The sequence below is a fragment of the Palaemon carinicauda genome, chromosome 4 (assembly GCF_036898095.1).
Source record: "Palaemon carinicauda isolate YSFRI2023 chromosome 4, ASM3689809v2, whole genome shotgun sequence".
In the NCBI taxonomy this organism is placed as follows: domain Eukaryota; kingdom Metazoa; phylum Arthropoda; class Malacostraca; order Decapoda; family Palaemonidae; genus Palaemon; species Palaemon carinicauda.
The window spans coordinates 160,523,747-160,543,873 of record NC_090728.1 but is presented as its reverse complement, the minus strand read 5'-3'; the positions used below and the strand labels follow the sequence as shown (position 1 = coordinate 160,543,873).

The following is a 20,127-nucleotide window of genomic DNA, read 5'->3' as shown; positions in this document are numbered from 1 at the left end:
TTGTGTCTTCCAGGTCACCTAGCATCCCTGGTCTGCCTAGTTCCCAACTGTTGCCTCAGGGTTCGATCTCTCCTGTGACGACTGCAATCCAGGTGGAGCCAGCACACGGGCTCCCCGGATACTCTTGTTCCCTTGGAACAGGATTAGAGGACGAATCTTCAGTGATGGGGGACAGAGGAGAACCTCCACAGAGGGATAGACTTTCTCATCTCTCCACCAGAATTTATCCTCTATACAGAATCATCAAAAGAAGGGTGGGGGGCTAACTTTCTACACCACACAGCTTCCATGCTTGGGTCCAAGTGTGAAAGGTAACAGCACATAAATCTCTAAGAGATGAAGCCAGCCTTTCTAGCTCTTCAACAGTTCCAACAGTTCCTGGCAGGTCACTCTGTGGTGTTTATGAGTAACAATACCACAGTAGTGGCATATATAAACAAACAAGGCAGTATCTTTTTGCTGCCCCTATACCATCTAGCAGTAGAGACTCTACGATGGACAGAAGAACATTCGGTATCCCTATCAGCTTGCTTCGTTCCAGGCAAAAGGAATGTGTCTGCGGATAATCTGTGCAGAGTCACTCAGATAGTGGGCTTGGAATGTTCTTTGAATCATCTGATAGCCTACAAAAGTCCTGACTTTGTAGGGTTTCTCGACTATGGACCTGTTTGCGATGTCCCTGAATTTCAGGCTCTCACTTTACTGTTCTCCTGTCCTGGCTCTTCAGGCTTTCTGGCAAGATGCATTCCAATAATAGTGGGATAACATCGACATGTACGCCTTTCCCTCGTTCTGTCTGATGAGACCAGAGCATCCAACAACTTATTTATGACACTCATAGCTCTGCTATGGCATCACACGGAATGGTTTCCAGACCTTCTGCAGCTCCTGATAGAGTTCCCGAGGGAACTCACTCCACGACCAGATCTACTCAGGCAACCCCACGTGAACATCTTCTTCAAAGCAGTGGCTTTCCTATGTCTTCACACCTGGAGACTATCCAGCATCTCCTCTCTCAGAGATGCTTTTTTCAACGAGTTGCGATAAGGATGTCTAGATATCTCCAAAGATCCTCTGCCTCAGTCTACCAGGCAAAGTGGACAGTGTTCTGTGGTTGGTGTCGTGGAAAGGGCTATCTCTTCCCTCAATGCCACTATTCCAATAATAGCAATGTTTCTTGTATACCTTCAGGAGGAAAAGCTCCTCGCGTTCTCAGCAGTGAAAGGCTACTGCTCAGCCTTAAGCATGGCCTTTAGACTGAAAGGAGCCAATCTTTCCTCTTCATTGGAGTTATAGCTCTTTGTACAAAGCTATGAGATCACTTGCCCCCAGTCGGAAGTTAGACCTCCTCCTTGGAACGGGGTTCACGTCCTTTAATCCCTGAAGGTCACTCCCTGTGAACCATTACACCAGGCAACATATCACTATCTCACTTTGAATACGGTGTTCCTACTCGCTTTAGCTTCTGCAAAGGGAGTTAATAAACTTCATGGTCTATCCTATGACTTTGCTAATTCAAGGGGATGGGGGAGGTGACACTCAGCTTCATCTCTGAGTTTATTACCAAGACTCAAAATCCAGCGGTCACGGATCCTAGATTCGGGGCCTTTCGAATTGTGAGTCTTCATTCTGTAACTGATGATCCAGATCAACTGTTACTATGTCTAGTGAGGAATTTGAGATATCTTAAACACACTGCAGCAGCTCATCCCCACATGCCAGCGATTTTTGTTAGCTCAGGGAGGGTCAAGAGGGTGGTTAAGAAGAATAGCATCTCAGCCGGAATTTGCAGGGTCATCTACTATGCACTGAATCCTGACCCTCCTCCTACTCGAAGACTTAGAGCTCATGACATCAGGGCCATATGTACATCTCTGGCATTTAAATTGAACTACTTTGTTGCGCAGGTGTTGTAAGCTGATGTGTGGAACCATCAAACGACCTTCGCCGCCCACTACCTGCAAGACGTGACCTACAGGAACATGGATACGTTTTCCATTGTTCCTGTTGTGACTGCAAATAGGTGGTTTAAAAGTACCCCAGGCTCCTTGATAGACAAGTAGCAGATGGCTGAGGGCATGGATTACCCTGGATTAGTCTGTATTAATGATAAGAAGGACTGGCTTGTTTCTTTTCTTTCATCTTCCTCTCTCTTGGGGAACAGCATCATGGGTCCTCTGAATGCTGGCCTCACCTATCTGCAGGTAAGAACCATTTCCCTTGTGTAACCTAGTATAGTCTTCATACTTCTACACGTCCCTGATACCTGCCGCAAGGTGGGTATTGGGAATGTCTGGTTGGATTAACATTTGTATTTTCAAACTCGGAATATTCTTACCTAGACAGTTACAATGCTAGTTCCTCACAACCATACAGGTTGCTCAGCCTGCTACTGGCGCATCACACAATGTCTCCTTTTAGCGATGTGTCAAGGTTTTTTCAAGTAACACTCTAACACTGTACAGGTAGAAAAACCTGGGTTAATGACCAAGCCAAAGGTCAGACTACCAACGCCCCCAAATTTGTGAGTCCTCCCTATTAGATAACGTAAGGTTTGATTAGTGATATAACAAATGACAAATTTGGAAGTAATTTGTATTTTTCCTAACAGTACAAACCTGCAGCTATTCATGCAAATTATCCCGCCATCACCTGTCCCCCATAAGTCCTGTCTGCAATCAAAAGTGATGAAATATCACTGATGAGTGAGGGACTGGGAGTATCCAGTTACACCACCTACTCCCTCCACCCTCCCACTAACGAGTGGTTGGGTGGTTGCCACCTGGCATCAAATTCTTCCGGCTCCGGAAGATAAACGGATTTTGAGCGAAGCAAAAAATCTATTTTTGGGTGAGATAGCCATGACGTCCTGATGGAAGGTTCCTTCAGTAGCTTCCTGAGGGTATATATGACTACAGTAGATATTCCCAGAGAATTAAACTAAAGGTTTCACAGAATTCTAACTTCTGGCACGAGTACCCATATGGTTTCCCTTTAAGATATCGTATAATAACAGGGGACGTATGCTTGACGCACCACATAGCTATCTGCACCCCACATAGCGTTTACGCTTCGAGGGGGAAAGTGTGGCAAGTATTAGGAGGAGCCGTTACAAAACTCTCCTCCTGCGTTACTGTTACGGTACCTAGCGATGTAAACAAACGGCCGCCATAGCTGGCCGCCATCTTGGTTTACGTCACATCCCCGCGCTCCATTCCTTGTTTTGTAGCGTACCTGAGCAGAGTGTTTTTCCCAGTGTTCGCTATTTAATTGCATCATGTCGCAATCTTCAGCCTCGCCTTCTTCTGGAAAGTTGAGTACCATATTCTTGTATTGTATAAATAGCTCCAGCCGTAAAGTAACGACTTTTTATCTTTAATTCTTGTGTTTTGTGGCTGAGCTGGATAGCTACCAGTTAGTATCTTTAGGAAAAATACAAATTACTTCCACATTTGTCATATTTATTGAAAGTTGAAATCTAATTGGGAATACAATGCAATTTGGTTGCTACGATTTTTTTCAATATCATTTATAATATTGAAATGTGATATGATTAACATATCTAGGTGGCATGAAAACTCTATAATTCTATAATTTTTCAATAAGTTTACTGGTTCTCAATGTGCTATATGTTGTAAACAAAGCTGAAGTTTAAATTTGCAAAGTAACTTGTACTGTATATAAGATGAAAACGGGGTTAAAAAGAAAAAAAAATTAAAAAAAAAATCTTTTTCTTCGGAGAAGTCTAATATGAAAAAATTCAAAAGGTTTCATATCAAGCTTGGAATTCACGAAAACCTTCAATCTTTGATAAAACTAAAACAATAATCAACATCTTCTGTTCAATGGTTTCTACGAGAGGAATGTAGTAAAAGAGATCTGGAAGATTGAAATCACCCTTCTCTCTCTCTCTCTCTCTCTCTCTCTCTCTCTCTCTCTCTCTCTCTCTCTCTCTCTCTCTCTCAAACACACACACACTCTTAAGTGGTGAAAATTCATTATATAAGAGATGAAAATAAAGAGATTGTGTTTCAGATATAAATCAAGTTGGAGGAAGTGAAGAGACTAACAACAAATCGATGAGTCAAGAATTGCTTTTAGTTGATAGTTGAACGGAAGGATGCAGGAGCTCCAATAATTACAGATATAACTCAAGAGGTAGTCAACTGATGAGGTTTTCTGGACATGTATAGTCATGTACTAAAAGTAATTGTAGAGATTAATGCTGGAATGTTTTATATATTCTATCGGGATGTTGTTATTGCATAATGCAATTTTTATTTTTACAAATTATATTATAAGAAAAAAATTATTTCAAATACATAAAAAAGAGTTCTAAAGTAGGTTAAATTTGCGTTAGCCTGCGGGTGGGCTTACAGCGCCCCCTGACCCCCAGCTGCTTTGGTTATGTTTTCCTAACACACACACCACCACCCTTTTTTTTTTTTAACTTGCCGGATTCGCTTTTGTATATATAGTGTTGTGTTCGTATTCAAAATCCTACACACAGATCTGGTATGATTAATTGAACATAGGTGTTGACATTCGACGTTAGTAGAATACTCACCGAAGATTGGTTCCTCGATGCAATGGCAGCTGACTGGGTGACTCCCACGAGGCAAAAGCATATGAAAAGTGCCGATCTTAAGGTCGTTCCAAAGATATCAGTCATATTGGAGTGAATTGGGTTGGTTTCTGGAAAGCATAAATGGAGAAAATTGATCATTATCTTAGTAACACATAGTAGGAAAGTAATATTTACCAAATAGCGTAAAACGTTAAACCTTGAAAGGACTTGTGAAACTAAGGACAAATTCTTTATTTTAATTTTCACCTAAACAATTTCGAATACTAAATTGGGCCTCCCATGTATTCACGGCTCTATAAGATATGCTCCATCAGTTCGTATTGATTATATGCTCAAAAGACTTTTTTTTCAGGAGAAAATTTCAGTTAAACAGTTGACATAATGTCCCATTCGTAGCCCTGACGTGAAAAAAAAAAAAAAAAAAAAAAAAAAAAAAAGAGAAGACGGGCTCAACTAATGAGGAATATACAACATAGTAATACCAATAAGAAGACGATTGGTGTAAGAGATTATAGGAGATGAAATAAGAAAAAGTTTTAAAGACTACTGGGGGGTGGGGGGAGTTAGATGGAAAAAATGTATAAGTTCAATATAATGGTGGAGGAAGTTAACACATTCAAAAGATAAACTTAAAATGGAAATAAAGGATAATATAATCAAGTAAATAGAAAAGTATGTATCTATAAAACTAATGTGACCAGATTTTTTTTCTGTAAAAGCTGGACATTTGATATATATATATATATATATATATATATATATATATATATATATATATATATATATATATATATATATATATATATATATATATGAGATAATTCAAGAATCAATCAAGAACCTTTTCTACTTATCTTTAATATTCACACTTTTCACTGGAATGGCAATATTAAACAAAATATCAGTACTATTCCATCAATGGAGACAGTTTTGTTATTATAGCACAAAAAGCGGGACAAAAATGGGAACAAAGAGGGACAAAATTCACAAAAAATAAAATTTATGCGGGAGATTTTGATAACTTTGGAAAAAGCGGGACTGTCCCTCCTAAAAGCTGGACTCTGGTCACATTAAAATAAACGGAAGGATATGACAGTTGAAATTCACGTAAGGTAAGGGCAGGATGGAATATTTACAGGAGGATTAATTGTAGGCAGGGGAGTAACTCAAGGGGCGGCAAGGGGGACATTTCTCCCCACCAAAGTTTGGGTTAGGGGGAACTCAGTATTCTCTGTCCCCCAGTAGAATAAGAAATATTAAGGTTGAATGCCACGCTCCTACGAAGACAGAGTAAAGATAATTGAATTGTTACCACTTGAAGACAGTGTCCTGAAGATTTTATTTAACTTCTTGAGAAAATCTATATAAGTTTGGAAGGAGATATATGTATATTACAAATATCATTTGAATATGTATTCATTATTTATTTAGATATCAATTTATTCATGAAAATGAAAGATCAATTTATTTCTGTAAACTTTTTTTTTCTCAAATGGCGAATGTTTCATTGTTTGTTTACTTATGATGACGAGTCACAAGTCACCGCACCAAGTAACAGTAGGTCAGCGGTTCTTAATAGGGGTGTGTGCTCCTAAGAGGACACCAGAGGATTTCATTGGGGGCTGGGGAAGCAGGGTTTGCGCAAAAAGTATAAATGTGAGATAAAGGACTTCATAGAATTTCTTTTCCTATGCATATTCATCATCCGTGCACATACCCAATACCCATATACAAAAATATGTATAATTTTTCATTGAACAAATATAATTATCATATATGTGAATATTACTATTACTACTTGACAAACAAATAAGTTCCATGGGGCGTGCAGGTGAAATAAAGTTAGACCCTGTGTGTAATATATTCTAGTAAAATCTTGTACTGATATGAGTGTTACTTACAAAGTTGAGAAGCCTTTACTGCCTCTAAAATCCATATAAGTAGAGGTGAAAATGTCCGGTTTCAGTTCCACCATCATCAGAATAGATGAACACCAAAACATTAGCCGGGCAAGCCCAACACCTGACTATGGTGCTCAAACATATCAGTGCTATCCCCATTATACAGGTTAAACTAACAGTCCCAGGCTGAGATCATTCTTATGCTATGCGAATGCTTTAACACTGTACTAGTCAGGAGGCTAATCGATCAATGTTACTCCTTAGCTCTATTTGTAATTATCATATTTTTATGATATTATTGAATATAGATATTAAAAATTTTTATTCCTACAAAAGTGGCGAGAGTAATCTAGTAATCTAGGCCTAGCACAAGTACCAGACCTAACAAAACCTACAGACCCAGCATTACCAGTAGGCAGCCCAGTACAACTACCAGACTCAGCACAACCTCCAGGCCCAGCATAATCTCTAGGCAGCCCACCACAACTACCTGGTCCAGCAAAACCTCCAGAGCCAGCACACCCTCCTGGCCCAGCACAGCCACTAGGCAGCCCAGAACAGACTTCAGGCCAAGCAGAACCACTAGGAAGCCCAGCAGAACATCCAAGCCAAGCAGAGCCACTAGGCAGCCCAGTACAACTACCATACCCAACGCAACCTCAGGGCCAAGCAGAATCACTAGGCATCCCAGCACAAAAACCAAACCCAGCACAAGCGCCAAGCTAAGTACAACTATTAGGTGGCCAAGCATAACCTCCAGGCTCAGCACAACCACTACGCTGCCCAGCCCAGTGCAGCCACAGATCCAGCACAACCTACAAGCCCAGCAGAACCTCTAAGTTGCCCAGCACAGTCTCAAGGCCTAGCACAACCACCAGGCCCAGCAAAACCTCCAGGTTTAGAGGAACCACTAGGTAGCCCAGCACAACCACCAGGGCCAGCAAAACCCCTAGGCAGCCCAGCCCAGTGCAACCACAGACCCACCACAGCCTCCAAGCATAGCAGAACCACTAAGCTGCCCAGCAAAACCTCCATGCCTAGCACAACCACCAAGCCCAGCAAAACCTCCAGGTTCAGAAGAGTCACTAGGCAGCCCAGCATGACCTCCAGGCCCAGCACAACCACTAGGCAGGCCAGCCCAGCGCAACCACTGATCCAGCACAACCTCTAAGCCCAGCAGAACCAGTAAGCTGCCCAGCAGAGCCTCCAGGCTTAGCACAACCACCAGGCCCAGCAAAACCTCCAGGTTCAAAAGAACCCCTAGGTAGCCCAGCACAACTACCAGGGGCAGCACAACCTCCAGGCACAGCAGAAACACTAGAAAGCCCAGCATAACTACCACGCCCATCGCATTTACCAGGCGCAGCACAACCCCCAGGTCCAGCACAACCACTATGCATCCCACCACAATCAATAGGCCCAACACCACATCCAGGCTGAGCAGAACCACTAGGCAGCCCAGCACAACTACGAGGCCTAGCACAACATCCAGGCCCACCAAAACCACTAATCACCTCAATACAACTACCAGGCACAGCACAACCTCCAGGCCTAGCAGAACCAATAAGCAGCCCAGTACAATCTCTGGCCCAGCAGAACCACTAGGCAGCCCAGCGCAACTACCAGGCTCAGCACAATCACCAGGCCAAGCAAAAATTCTAGGACAAACACAACCACTAGGTAGCCCAGCACAGATACCAGGCCCAGCACACCCTCCAGGCCAAGCTAAACCATTAGACAACCCAGCAAAACTACCAGGCCCAGCTCAACCACCAGGCCAAGCCCAATCTCCAGACCCAGGAGAACCACTAAGCAGCCCAGCACACCCACCAAGCCCAGCACAACCTCCAGGCTCAGCAGTACAACTACCAGGCCTAGGACACCTACAAGGCTAGGTCAACCTCAGGGCCCCCAAGAACCACTGAGCAGCCCCTCACAACTACAAGGACCACAGCACAACCGCCACGCCAAGCAAAACTTACAGGCCCACCCCAACCACTAGGCAGCCCATAAAAACTACCAAGGCCACCACACCCACCAGGCCCAGCAGAACATCCAGTACCACCACAACCACTAGGCAGCCCAGCACAACTAGGCTACCATGGCCAGCATAACCTACAGGCCCAGCAAAACCCCTGGGCCAACTATCACCATTACAAGGCCCAGCACAACCACTAGGCCCAGCACAACCTCCAGTAGCAGCTCAACCACTAGGCAGCCCAGCACAACTACCAGGCCGAGCATAACCTCCAGGACCTGCAGAACCGCTAGGCACCCCAGCACAACCACCAGGCCCAGCAAAATCACCAGACCTAGCACAACCTAGAGGCCCAGGAGAACCACTAGACAGCCCATCACAAGTACCAGGCCCAGAAAAACCACCAGCTCTAGAACCACCTCCAGGCCAAGCAGAACCACTAAGGAGCGCAGCACAACCTCCAGGCCCAGCACAAACGCTAGGCAGCACAGCACCACTACCAGGCCCAGCACAACCTCCTGGCCCAGCGTAACCTCCAGGGCCAGCAGAACCACTAGGAAGCTCAATACAACTACTCAACCTAGCACAACCTCAAGACCCAGAACAACCACTAAGAAGCCTAACACAATTACCAGGCCCAGCAAAACCTTCAGTTTCAGAAGAACCACTAGGTAGCCCAGCACAACCACCAGGACCAGAAAAACCACTAGGCCGACCAGCCCAGCGTAACCACAGATCCACCACAACCTCCAAGCCCAGCAAAACCACTAAGCTGCCTAGCAACACCTCCAGGCCTAGCACAACCACCAGGCCCAGCAAAACCTCCAGGTTCAGAAGAACCACTAGGAAGCCAGCACTACCTCCAGGCCCAGTAAAACCTCCAGGTTCAGAAGAGCCCCTAGGTAGCTCAGCACAGCCACCAAGGCCAGCACATCCTCCAGGCACAGCAGAACCACTAGGAAGCCCAGCATAAATACCATGCCCATCGCATCCACCAGGCTCAGCACAACCATCAGGCCCAGCATAAATACCATGCCCATTGCATCCACCAGGCTCAGCACAACCATCAGGCCCAGCATAACCACTATGCATCCCACCATAATTGATAGGCCCTACACCACATCCAAGCTGAGTAGAACCACTAGGCAGCCCAGCCCAACTACGAAGCCTAGCACAACATCCAGGCCCAGCAAAACCACTAATCACCTCAAGACAACTACCAGGCACAGCACAACCTCCAGGCCCAGCAGAAACACTTTGCAGCCCAGCACAACCTCTGGCCCACCAGCACCACTAGGCACCCCAGCACAACTACAAGGCCCAGTACAGGCTCCAGGCCCAGCAGAACCACTAAGCAGCCCGGCGCAACTACCAGGCCTAGCACAATCACCAGGCCAAGCAAAAATTCTAGGACAAACACAACCACTAGGCAGGCCAGCATAGCTACCAGGGCTAGCCCACCCTCCAGGCCCAGCTAAACTATTAGACAGCCCAGAAAAACTACCATGCCCAGTTCAACCACCAGGCCAAGCCCAAACTCCAGGCCCAGGAGAATCCCTAAGCAGTCCATCACAGCCATCAGGCCCAGTACAACTAGGCAGTCCAGTAAAACTACCAGGCCTAGGACAACTACCAAGCCTAGGACAACTACCAGGCCTAGAACAACTACCCAGCCTAGAACAACCTAAGGGCCCCTAAGAACCACTGAGCAGCCCCTCACAACTACAAGGACCACAATACAACCTCCAGGCCAAGCAAAACTTCCAGGCCCACCACAACCACTAGGCAGCCCAGTACAACTACCAGGCCAAGCACACCCTCCAGGGCTGGCAAAACCACTAGACAACCAAGCAAAACTATCAGGCTTAATTCAACAATCAGGCCAGCCACAACGTCCAGGCCCAGCAGAACCAATAGGCAGCCCATAAAAACTATCAGGACCACCACAACCACCAGGCCCAGCAGAACCTCCAGTACCACCACAACCACTAGGCAACCCAGCACAACTACCAGGGGCAGCACAACCTACAGGCCCAGCAGAACCCATGGGCCAACCATCACCACTACAAGGCCCAGCACAACCACTAGGCCCAGCACAACCCCCAGTAGCAGCTCAACCACTAGGCAGCCCAGCACAACTACCAGGCCGAGCATAACCTCATGGCCCAGGAGAACCACTAAACAGACCAGCACAAGTACTAGGCTCAGAAAAACCACCAGCCCTAGTACCACCTCTAGGCTAAGCAGAACCTCTAGGGAGCCCAGCACAACCTCCAGGCCCAGCATAAACACTAGGCAGCACAGCACCACTACCAGGCCCAGCACAACCTCCTGGCCCAGCATAACCCCCAGGGCCAGCAAAACCACTAGGAAGCCCGGTACAACCACTCTGTCCAGCACAACCCCAAGGCCCAGCACAACCACTAGGAAGCCCAACAGAATCACCAGGCCCAGCACAACCTCCAGGCGTAGCAGAACCACTAGGCAGCACAGTACAACTGCCAAGCCCAGTGTAACATCCAGGCCTAGCAGAACAACAAGGTAGCCCAGCATAACTAGCAGTCCCAGTGCAATCTCCAGAGCCAGCAGAACCACTAGGAAGCCCAGCACAATCCCTCAGCCCAGCACAACCTCCATACTCAGCAGAGCCACTAGGAACTCCAGCACAACCATTCGGCATAGCACAACCTCCAGGCCCAGCAGAACCACTAGGCAGCCCAGTACTAATTCCATGCCTAGCAGAACCACAAGGCAGCTCAGCACAACTACCAGGCCCAGTAGAACCACAAAGCAGCCCAGCAAAACTTCCAGGCCTAGCACAACCACTTAGGCAGCCCAGCACAACTACCAGGCCCAGAACGACCTTCTGTCCCAACAGAACCAGAAGGAAGCCCAGCACAGCTACTGGGCCCAGCACAACCACCAGGCCCAGTACAACCTCCAAACCCAACAAAACCACTAGCCAGCCCAGCACAATTATCAGGCCCAGCACAACCTCAAGGCCCAGTAGAACCACTAGGAAGCCCAGGAGCTACCAGACCCAGCACAATCACCAGGCCTAGGACAACCTCCAAGCCCAGGAGAACCACGAAGAAGCCCATCACAACTACCAGCTCCAGCGCAACTACCAGGGCCAGTAGAACCACAAAGCCGCCCAGCAAAACTTCCAGGCCTAGCACAACCACTTAGGTAGCCCAGCACAACTACCAGGCCCAGTACGAACTTCAGTCCCAACAGAACCAGAAGGAAGCCCAGCACAACTACTGGGCCCAGCACAACCACCGGGCCCAGTACAACCTCCAAACCCAACAGAACCACTAGCACAATTACCAGGGTCGGCAAAATTTCCAGGCATAGCAGAACCACTAGGAAGCCCAGCACAACCTCTAGACCCAGCACAACCACCAGGCAGACCAGCACAACTACCAGGCTCAGCACAACCTTCAGGACCAGCGGAATCACTAGAAAGCCATGCACAACCTCCAGGCACAGCATAACCACTTGGCAGCCCAGCACAACTACCAGGCCCACCACAGCCTGCAGGCCCAGCAGAAACATTAGGAAGCTCAGCACAACCTCCCAACCCAGCACAACCACTAGGTAGCCTAGCACAGCTATCAGACTCAGTACAACCTACAGGCCCAGCAGAACCACTAGGAAGCCCAGCACTACCTCCAGGCCTAGCACAACCACATGGCAGCCCAGTACAACTACCAGGCCCAGCACAACCTCCAAGCCCAGCAGAATGACTAGGCAGCTCAACAGATCCACCAGGCCCTGCATAACCACCAAGCCCAGCACAGCCCCCGGGCCCAGCACAACCACTAGGCAGCCCAGCACAACTACCAGTCCCAGCACAACCTCCAAGACCAGCAGAAACACTAGGCAGGCCAGCACAATCACCAGGCCCAGCACAACCTCCAGGCCCAACAGAACCACGAGGCAGCAAAGCACAACTACCAGGCCCAGCATAACCTCCAGGACAAGCAGAAGCACTAATCATCTCAGCTCAACCACCAGTCCCAACACAGCCTCCAGGACCAACAGAAACACTAGGCAGCCCAGAACAACCACCAGGCCCGGCTCAACCTCCAGTGACAGCAGAAAAAAAAGAGGGAAAAAAGGACGTAAAGAAAGAAAATGGATTAGGTTAAAAACTGAAAGTACTTGGGTAGAATACAAAACTGCTGCGTGTTAATATAACTACCTACTAAGAAGGAAAATAAGTGAATACTATAAGAGAAAGATCCTCAAAGCAGCAACAGACATAAATAAGTTATATCATCTCTTGAATGGTACAATGGGAAATGTAAAAGAAAAAAAGCTACCTGATGGATACACTGACCAGGAACTAGCAAATAATTTTCTAGTATTCTTTAAAAACAAAATTGAAAATATAACCAGGTCATTTGTAAATACTCAACATCAGATTAATGATACACTGGGCACGCAGACAAAATTAATACGATTCAACCACATAACACGAGATGACATCACCAGAATTATCAAGAGAGCAAAGAAAACAAACTGTGCGATCGATCCTATGCCAATATCTGAAGTAATTTGGAAAGAGAGACTTTGCTAGTCTAGCCGAAATAATAATGAGAATAGCAAATTGATGAATGTAAGTTTCCTAAATCTGAGAAAATGGCTGTAGTCACACCAGTTCAGAAAAATGCACTGGGCTATCAAGAATTAAGCTCATATGGACCTATTTCAAATCTATCCTATTCTCAAAAGTGTTTGAATATGTGATTCTTGAACAACTAGTCAGCCACTTAGAAGTAATAGAAGCTTTGCCTGACAACCAATCTGCTTACAGAAAATTATACTCTACGGAGACAGCCATCTGCTCTTTTGTAAATGATATGCTATAAATAATGGATGAAAATAATACTGCTCAATCTCAGTGCTGCTTTTGATACAGTTGTGCATGAACTGGTACTAAATGATCTACGGTCCATCAGTGTGGAAGATCAAGCCTTCAGATACCTAAAAGACTACTTAATTGGTAGAAATTTCTGTGTACAAATTGGAAACTCTTATTCATCATATGAACCCTTAAACAGAGGGGTACCACAGGGGAGTGTACTTGGCCCAATCTTATTCTGCATCTATACTATTGGTCTACCGAAAAGGCTACAAAGGCATGGCGTAAAGTTTAAACTATTTGCAGATGACACACAACTTTACTTCTCCATAAATGATATACATGACACTACTGAAACGCCAAACCGAATCGTTGATAGTGTTAGAGAATGGATAACATTTAAACAACTAGAACTAAATGAGAACAAAACTGAATTCATGGTGGTGGTCAAGAGAAACAGCGTGAGAAGCTTAGATGATATTCAAATGAACATAAATAATGACTCGGTGTCGATATCTAGTAAAGTTCGAGATCTAGGTGTATTTCTTGACTGTAACCTGTCTCTAAATGCCCAAATAAATAATGTAATAAAAACTGCTTGTTATCATCTAAGAAACATTGCGTTTATAAAAAAAGTACCTGGACAAATATTCTGTAAAGAAACTTGTGATAAACTGTGTTATTACCAGGAATGACTACTGCAACTCTATCTATTACAATTTACCAAAAGTGCAACTTAAGAAATTACAGAACATAATAAACAGAGGAGCAAGACTAATAAAAGGTGTCCCACCTAGAGACGGGATCACCCCTATACTAATCGATTTACACTGGCTGCCCATTAAAGCGAGAATTAAATTTGAAATATGTACAATAACCCACCAAGTTATCAGAACCGGGCATCCAAAATACTTGAGAGAGCTGCTACATATTGCACAGCCAACAAATCGTGTCGACACGACAATAGTTACAGATGGCTTCAAACTGTTAGAACCTAGATTTGTGTCTACTTTAGGCTCCAGTGCCTTTAAATATGCGGCCCCGAGACTATATAATAAGCTCCCACGAAACATTCAAATGATTGAAGACATTAAGGCTTTCAAGAGGAAACTGAAGACACTGACGATTCAACAGTGAATGAACAATACGCAATATGAAACATGAAATACTCTGAACGAACAAGGTAAAACGACAGTGGAGGTCCTGTAGAGAGTGGGGTTCCCCTGCTGTATGGGACCAGAAAAGCAGCCATCAAAGTAAAAGTAATTAAATAACCACTAGGCAACACAACCTCCAGGACCAGCAGAACCACTAGGATGCCCAGCACAACCACCAGGACCAGCACAACCTCCAGGCCCAGCAGAACCACTGGGCAGCCCAGCTCAACCACCAGGCCCAGCAGAACCACTAGGCAGCCCAGCACAACCACCAGGCCCAGCACAAACTTCAAGCCCAGCAGAACCATCAGACCCAGCTTTATCAATAGGGAGCCACAAACATCAAATAGGACCAGAACAACTGCCAGGCCTAACTCAACCTTCAGGCACCCCCCCCCCCCCCCCCGAGCCTTTGTTGTCTAATGAGCCAGATGCAATACGCTCTAATCCATCTACATAGAGGCACACTGAGATTCCAACAGGAGGCTACAATTTCTGCAAAATGCTTCATGGACTGCCCATAGCTGCATTATGATGTTAATCAGAATCTGTTATGAGCATATATTTGCATTCAAGAAAAAGATTTGAAATTGAGCCATCTTTCTAAGAAGATTTATGTAACATTCATCCAAACCTGATTTAAAATTAGAAGAAAGCCATTGAAATATTTCAAAGCTATGAAAAATCAAACCATAACAAACTGTCAGTCACCAACTTCACATACCATAAACAGAACCAACCCGTAAAAAGGCAGTCAAATTTATAACTGCAGAGCAAGCTCGTTCATGACAAGCATTGTTGAAGTTGATCACATCATTAAAACTCCTAGCAAAAAGAGTAGCATGAAGAGGACATAACATTGATTATGAAAATTTTCAAGGTCTGCTAAAAACTCGTACTAAAGATGGTGTAGATTTTGCAAAGTGGTTTAAGTTGAAGATCAGCTACACAAGTCCTAAGATCTAGAATTAAATTCTTGGAATTATAGTTAAAATCATTCTACGTAATATATGTATGGAAGTGAACAGTGATTCCCATGCATAGTAGATGGAAATCAAAATAATCAAGGGATTGAACAGCACTGCATTTGTATAAGGTATGTTAGCAAAATATTGCTTGTGGGGGAGATGTACCTTAGCTTGTATGAGATGCAATCAATTATGGGTAATTTTTTTGAAAAAAAAAAATTCTATGTTCTTATCAGGTTAAATTTGCCATTATCCAGCTTACTTTCCAAACTTATGGTGGCGTCAACATCATAAGTTGTCACTACAAAGGCTGTCAGGCAGAAGTGAAATGGCCACAGCCACTGGTATTTTATGTTCCTTGTGGAACCTGGTTATATCCAAGGGAATCCAAGCATCACAAACAGCAAAAAATACCTTGGATACTGTACAACAATTGGGAAACCTATACAAAGACTGGAAAGTTCTGGAGCATATACTTGAATGATTCATCTCCTGGTGTCTATCTGGCCAACCCACTTTCTCACCAGATCACCAGCTGTTAAATCGATGCTGAAAAACCTAAAGGAACATTCTTTGTGCTCTGCAAAAGACTGCCAAAGAGTTTGTTAAAAAGACCTCCTCTCTTGCTAATGGCCTCAACACAGCTTTCAGCTCACCACTCACAGTACGTGGTTTGCTGATAAGTGTTCCTGTGTTAGATGTACTTGAATGTTTAAATGCAACAGTACAGGAATGTTCTGTAACAGTATCCAGTATTCTTGAGGCAACTGACAATGCCAGAGAACAAAGGAAGGTAATGAAGTTCATTTGGACTAACGCAGCTTTTCATGACATTATTTTCATGCTAAAGAGAAGTACAATGAGCTACTACTGGGATCATCAACTTTGCCAAATAGACGAAAAGTTCCAAAAAAGTATTATTCTACACCTATAATTGAACATGTCCCTGGATCAGAAGAAGAATATCAAAGCTGATTTCTTTTGGTTCATCGACAGCACTATGCGAAATCTGATTGAGTACTCTATATCAACGGATTTATTGAGGCAAAAAAAATAAAAAAAACTGTGACTTGCTGCTCACTGATGCTGTAGACACTGACACAGTCAAAAGATACCCAGAACCTGCTAACTCTGAGAGTTTAAAACTACAACTCAGACTTTTTGAGGTCACAGTACGAGACAAACTCCAATACTGAGGGGTAGAAACTATTATGTAAGATGACAGGCATATGTATCCACTTGTAGAAAGGTAGCTGAGAATAGTCATATCTCACCAACCAACTCATGCTCAACAGTATATTCCTTTTTTCACGAATACTGCAGACTTCCTTGAAATCTAAGACACAGATGCAACTCAACCTCATACTCCTGTGCCATATACACTAAGATCACCCGACAAGCTTGGATGACATCACCATAGCCAGAGAATTCATAACTTGATCAAATGAGTCGCGACAAAATGCATTTGGACACTTCTAAACCTAATATAATTTTTTTTTTTTATGTTAGAATGGAGGTAAAAGGCTTGGCTGCCTGTATATAGCTATTGCCTCCCCCCTGTTATCCAGTTATATACTTTTAATTTTTATGGATACCGAAGCTATGCATCTCAGTATAAGGTAAATATAACACCTTTATAGATCATGAAGGTTACAACCTATATGTGCGAGAATCTTTAAGTACTAAATGTTGATAATGAAAATTATATTCATTATTGCACGTAATCATTATTATTATCATTACTGAATTTCTGGGAAGGAGCAAAATCCTACCTCCGTTGAATTATATTTTTTAACAAATAAGGCAGAAATGTTCCAAGGGATTTAAGGTGCTTTGTTTCCTTTTATAAGGATATTTTGATAGGGACTTTATAAATATATATATATGTATATATATATATATATATATATATATATATATATATATGTATGTATATATATATATATATATATATATATATATATATATATATGTATCATCATCATCATCATCATCATCTCCTCCTACGCCTATCAACGCAAAGGGCCTCAGTTAGATTTCGCCAGACATCTCTATCTTGAGCTTTTAATTCAATACTTCTCCATTCATTGTCTCCTACTTGGGGCTTCATAGTCCTCAGCCATGTAAACCTGGGTCTTCCAACTATTCTAGTGTCTTGTGGAGCCCGGCTGAACTTTTGGTGAACTAATCTCTCTTGGGGAGAGCGAAGAGCATGCCTAAACCATCACCATCTACCCCTCGTCATGCTCTCATCCACATATGGAACTCAAGTAATCTCTCTGATAGTTTCATTTCTAATCCTGTCCTGCCATTTAACTCCCAATATCCTTCTGGGGGCTTTGTTTTCAAATCTACTAAACGTATTGGAGATTGTTTCATATCCATACCATGACTCATGTCCTTACAGTGACACCGATCTCACTAAACTGATATATAGTCTGATTTTTATATGTAATATGTAGTTCCAAATTTTCCTTAACCTAGCCATTGTCTGATTTGCTTCTTTCAATCTTTCACTAAGCTTTAATTCTAAAGAGCCTGTACTGAAGATCATAATTACTAAATACTTGAATGATTCTACCTTATTAATCCTTTCCCCTTCCCATGACATTTCATCTTCCATTGCATACTCCGTTCTCATCATCTCTCTCTTTCTTCTATTTATCTTGAGCCGCAACTCGTGTGATATTTCATGCTTTCTGGTAAGCAAGCACTGCAAACCCTGTCTTCTTCTGCTAACAAGGACAGCATCATCAGCATATTCTAGGTCTGCTAAATTCCTATCACCAATCCAGTCCAATCCTTCTCCACCATCTCTGACTGTTCTACGCATTACAAAATCCATGAGGAGGATAAACAGCATAGGTGACAACACATTTCGTTGGAGTACTCCGCTTTTCACTGGAACTTCATTTGATAAGACTCCATTAACATTAACTTTGCACTTGCTATGTTTATGAACACACTTAATTAAATTTACATATTCAAGAGGAATTCCATAATAACGCAGGACTATCCACAAAATTGGCCGGTGCACTCTATCAAAGGCTTTTTCAAGGTCCACAAATGCCATCAAACGTGGATTTCTATAGTCTACGCATGGCTGTACAACATGTCTCAAAATGGAAATATGGTCAATGCAACTTCTACCTTTTCTAAATCTTGCTTGTTCATCTCTCAGCTATTCATCAATCTTTCTCTCCAGTCTCTTTAGAATGAACATACTATATATTTTCATAGCAACACACACACACACACACACACATATATATATACATATATATATATATATATATATATATATATATATATATATATATATATATGTGTGTGTGTGTGTGTGTGTGTATATATATATAAATACACACACACAAACACACACATATATATATATATATATATATATATATATGTGTGTGTGTGTGTGTGTGTGTGTGTGTGTATTTATATATATACACACACACACACACACACACATATATATATATATATATATATATATATATATATATATATATACATATATATATACGTGTGTATGTATGTTTGTAGAGCAAATCAATAATGTATTTCGATTGACATATTCCATATAACCAAATATTTCATTGTATCCATATCTATGACACATAACTGCTCTCATGCTCAACGTTAAACCACCCATAAAATTTAGTTTACCACCTCTAATAGACCTGGCAGTGCCTCTAAATAGAGCTAAATTTCAAAATTTTTCTTGGGGGCTCAGAACGCCCCCATACCCCCAGCTGAACAGGCTCACTTCGTTTGCCGTCCCCCATTGACTCGCACGCCAACTTTTTGGACCCAGTTACGCTCCTGATTGTAAGAAAGGCTATCGCAGTAATTTAACAAAAAGTCTTTTGGAGTAGGGACATGGGGCTATCTAAATTGATTTCAGTCTCAAGAGAAGTGGATCGATATATAATAAGAGCAATGGGGATAAGGTGGAATATACAGTATATGGTTAAGGACATGCTTACGGTAAGTTGCAACTGATAATGATGTCCTGTCCATAAGTAAGCATTCCAACGATTTGCACTTGCTTGAACCTCGATCATACCTACACACAGATGCCGTGGATGGCTGCATATTCCTCATCCGCAGTCATCCGCGAGGAATCCTTATTCTAAGCGTGGTTAGTCCATGCAAGAACTTGCGTATGTCCGCGACATCCGCCGGGAAAGCCTCCGAATTTTATAAATGATTGCATGCTTCATCGGATGAAAAATCCGTGCGGGTGAGAAGATTCCGTGTTGTATGCCACCGTTGTATACTATTGTCTCCGAACGACATATACACCACTATATGTACTCTATCTACGGGTTCCTTCCACTCTCCGGCGATGGATATACATGCACACTTCTCTACGATAAACTACATTTTCACGTTTACCTATTTTACTGCTGATTACAGAATATATTTTTTTCAAAGATTTGCTTTATTTTCCTCAAAACAACAAAATTCTGTCTATTCATTGTGAAGTGATTATTTGTATCATTTAAAAGAATTGTTTTTTTTTTGTATCATTTTACTCAAAATAATAGTGAAGCACTTTCATTCTATGTGTAAAATAATATTATATCAATTGTGAAGTTATTTTTTTTTTATCACAAAATAAGTCCTCTATAGATAGCTGTCGAAAGGTATAGA

General features: G+C 43.1%; 3 protein-coding genes across 5 annotated transcripts in view; 1 reads left to right on the top strand and 2 right to left on the bottom strand.

Annotated features, from left to right (window-relative positions):
- Window positions 1-20,127, bottom strand: part of LOC137640114 (ryncolin-2-like) — a 321,214-nt gene that overhangs the window by 153,430 nt on the left and 147,657 nt on the right. For all 3 annotated transcript variants that reach the window (XM_068372589.1, XM_068372590.1, XM_068372591.1), the window contains exon 2: window positions 4,568-4,695. In XM_068372589.1, the coding sequence (XP_068228690.1) occupies window positions 4,568-4,672 (105 nt within the window). In that variant the 5' untranslated portion in view covers window positions 4,673-4,695. The remainder of the gene's footprint in view (window positions 1-4,567; window positions 4,696-20,127) is intronic.
- Window positions 7,884-8,999, top strand: LOC137639731 (tetra-peptide repeat homeobox protein 1-like). The gene is made up of 2 exons (XM_068371975.1): window positions 7,884-8,379; window positions 8,743-8,999. Exons 1-2 carry the CDS (start codon window positions 7,884-7,886, stop codon window positions 8,997-8,999), a joined length of 753 nt encoding a protein of 250 aa, XP_068228076.1.
- Window positions 11,640-12,470, bottom strand: LOC137639730 (PE-PGRS family protein PE_PGRS33-like). The gene has a single exon (XM_068371974.1). It carries the CDS (start codon window positions 12,468-12,470, stop codon window positions 11,640-11,642), a length of 831 nt encoding a protein of 276 aa, XP_068228075.1.

What these genes read in the sequence shown, in the direction of transcription:
- LOC137639731 (XM_068371975.1), top strand. Translation starts at nt 7,884, where the DNA reads ATGCATCCCACCACAATCAATAGGCCCAACACCACATCCAGGCTGAGC. An exon ending in AGGCCTAGGACACCTACAAG is followed by an intron (nt 8,380 to 8,742) that starts GCTAGGTCAACC and finishes CATAACCTCCAG; the next exon opens with GACCTGCAGAACCGCTAGGC.
- LOC137639730 (XM_068371974.1), bottom strand. Translation starts at nt 12,470, where the DNA reads ATGATTAGTGCTTCTGCTTGTCCTGGAGGTTATGCTGGGCCTGGTAGT.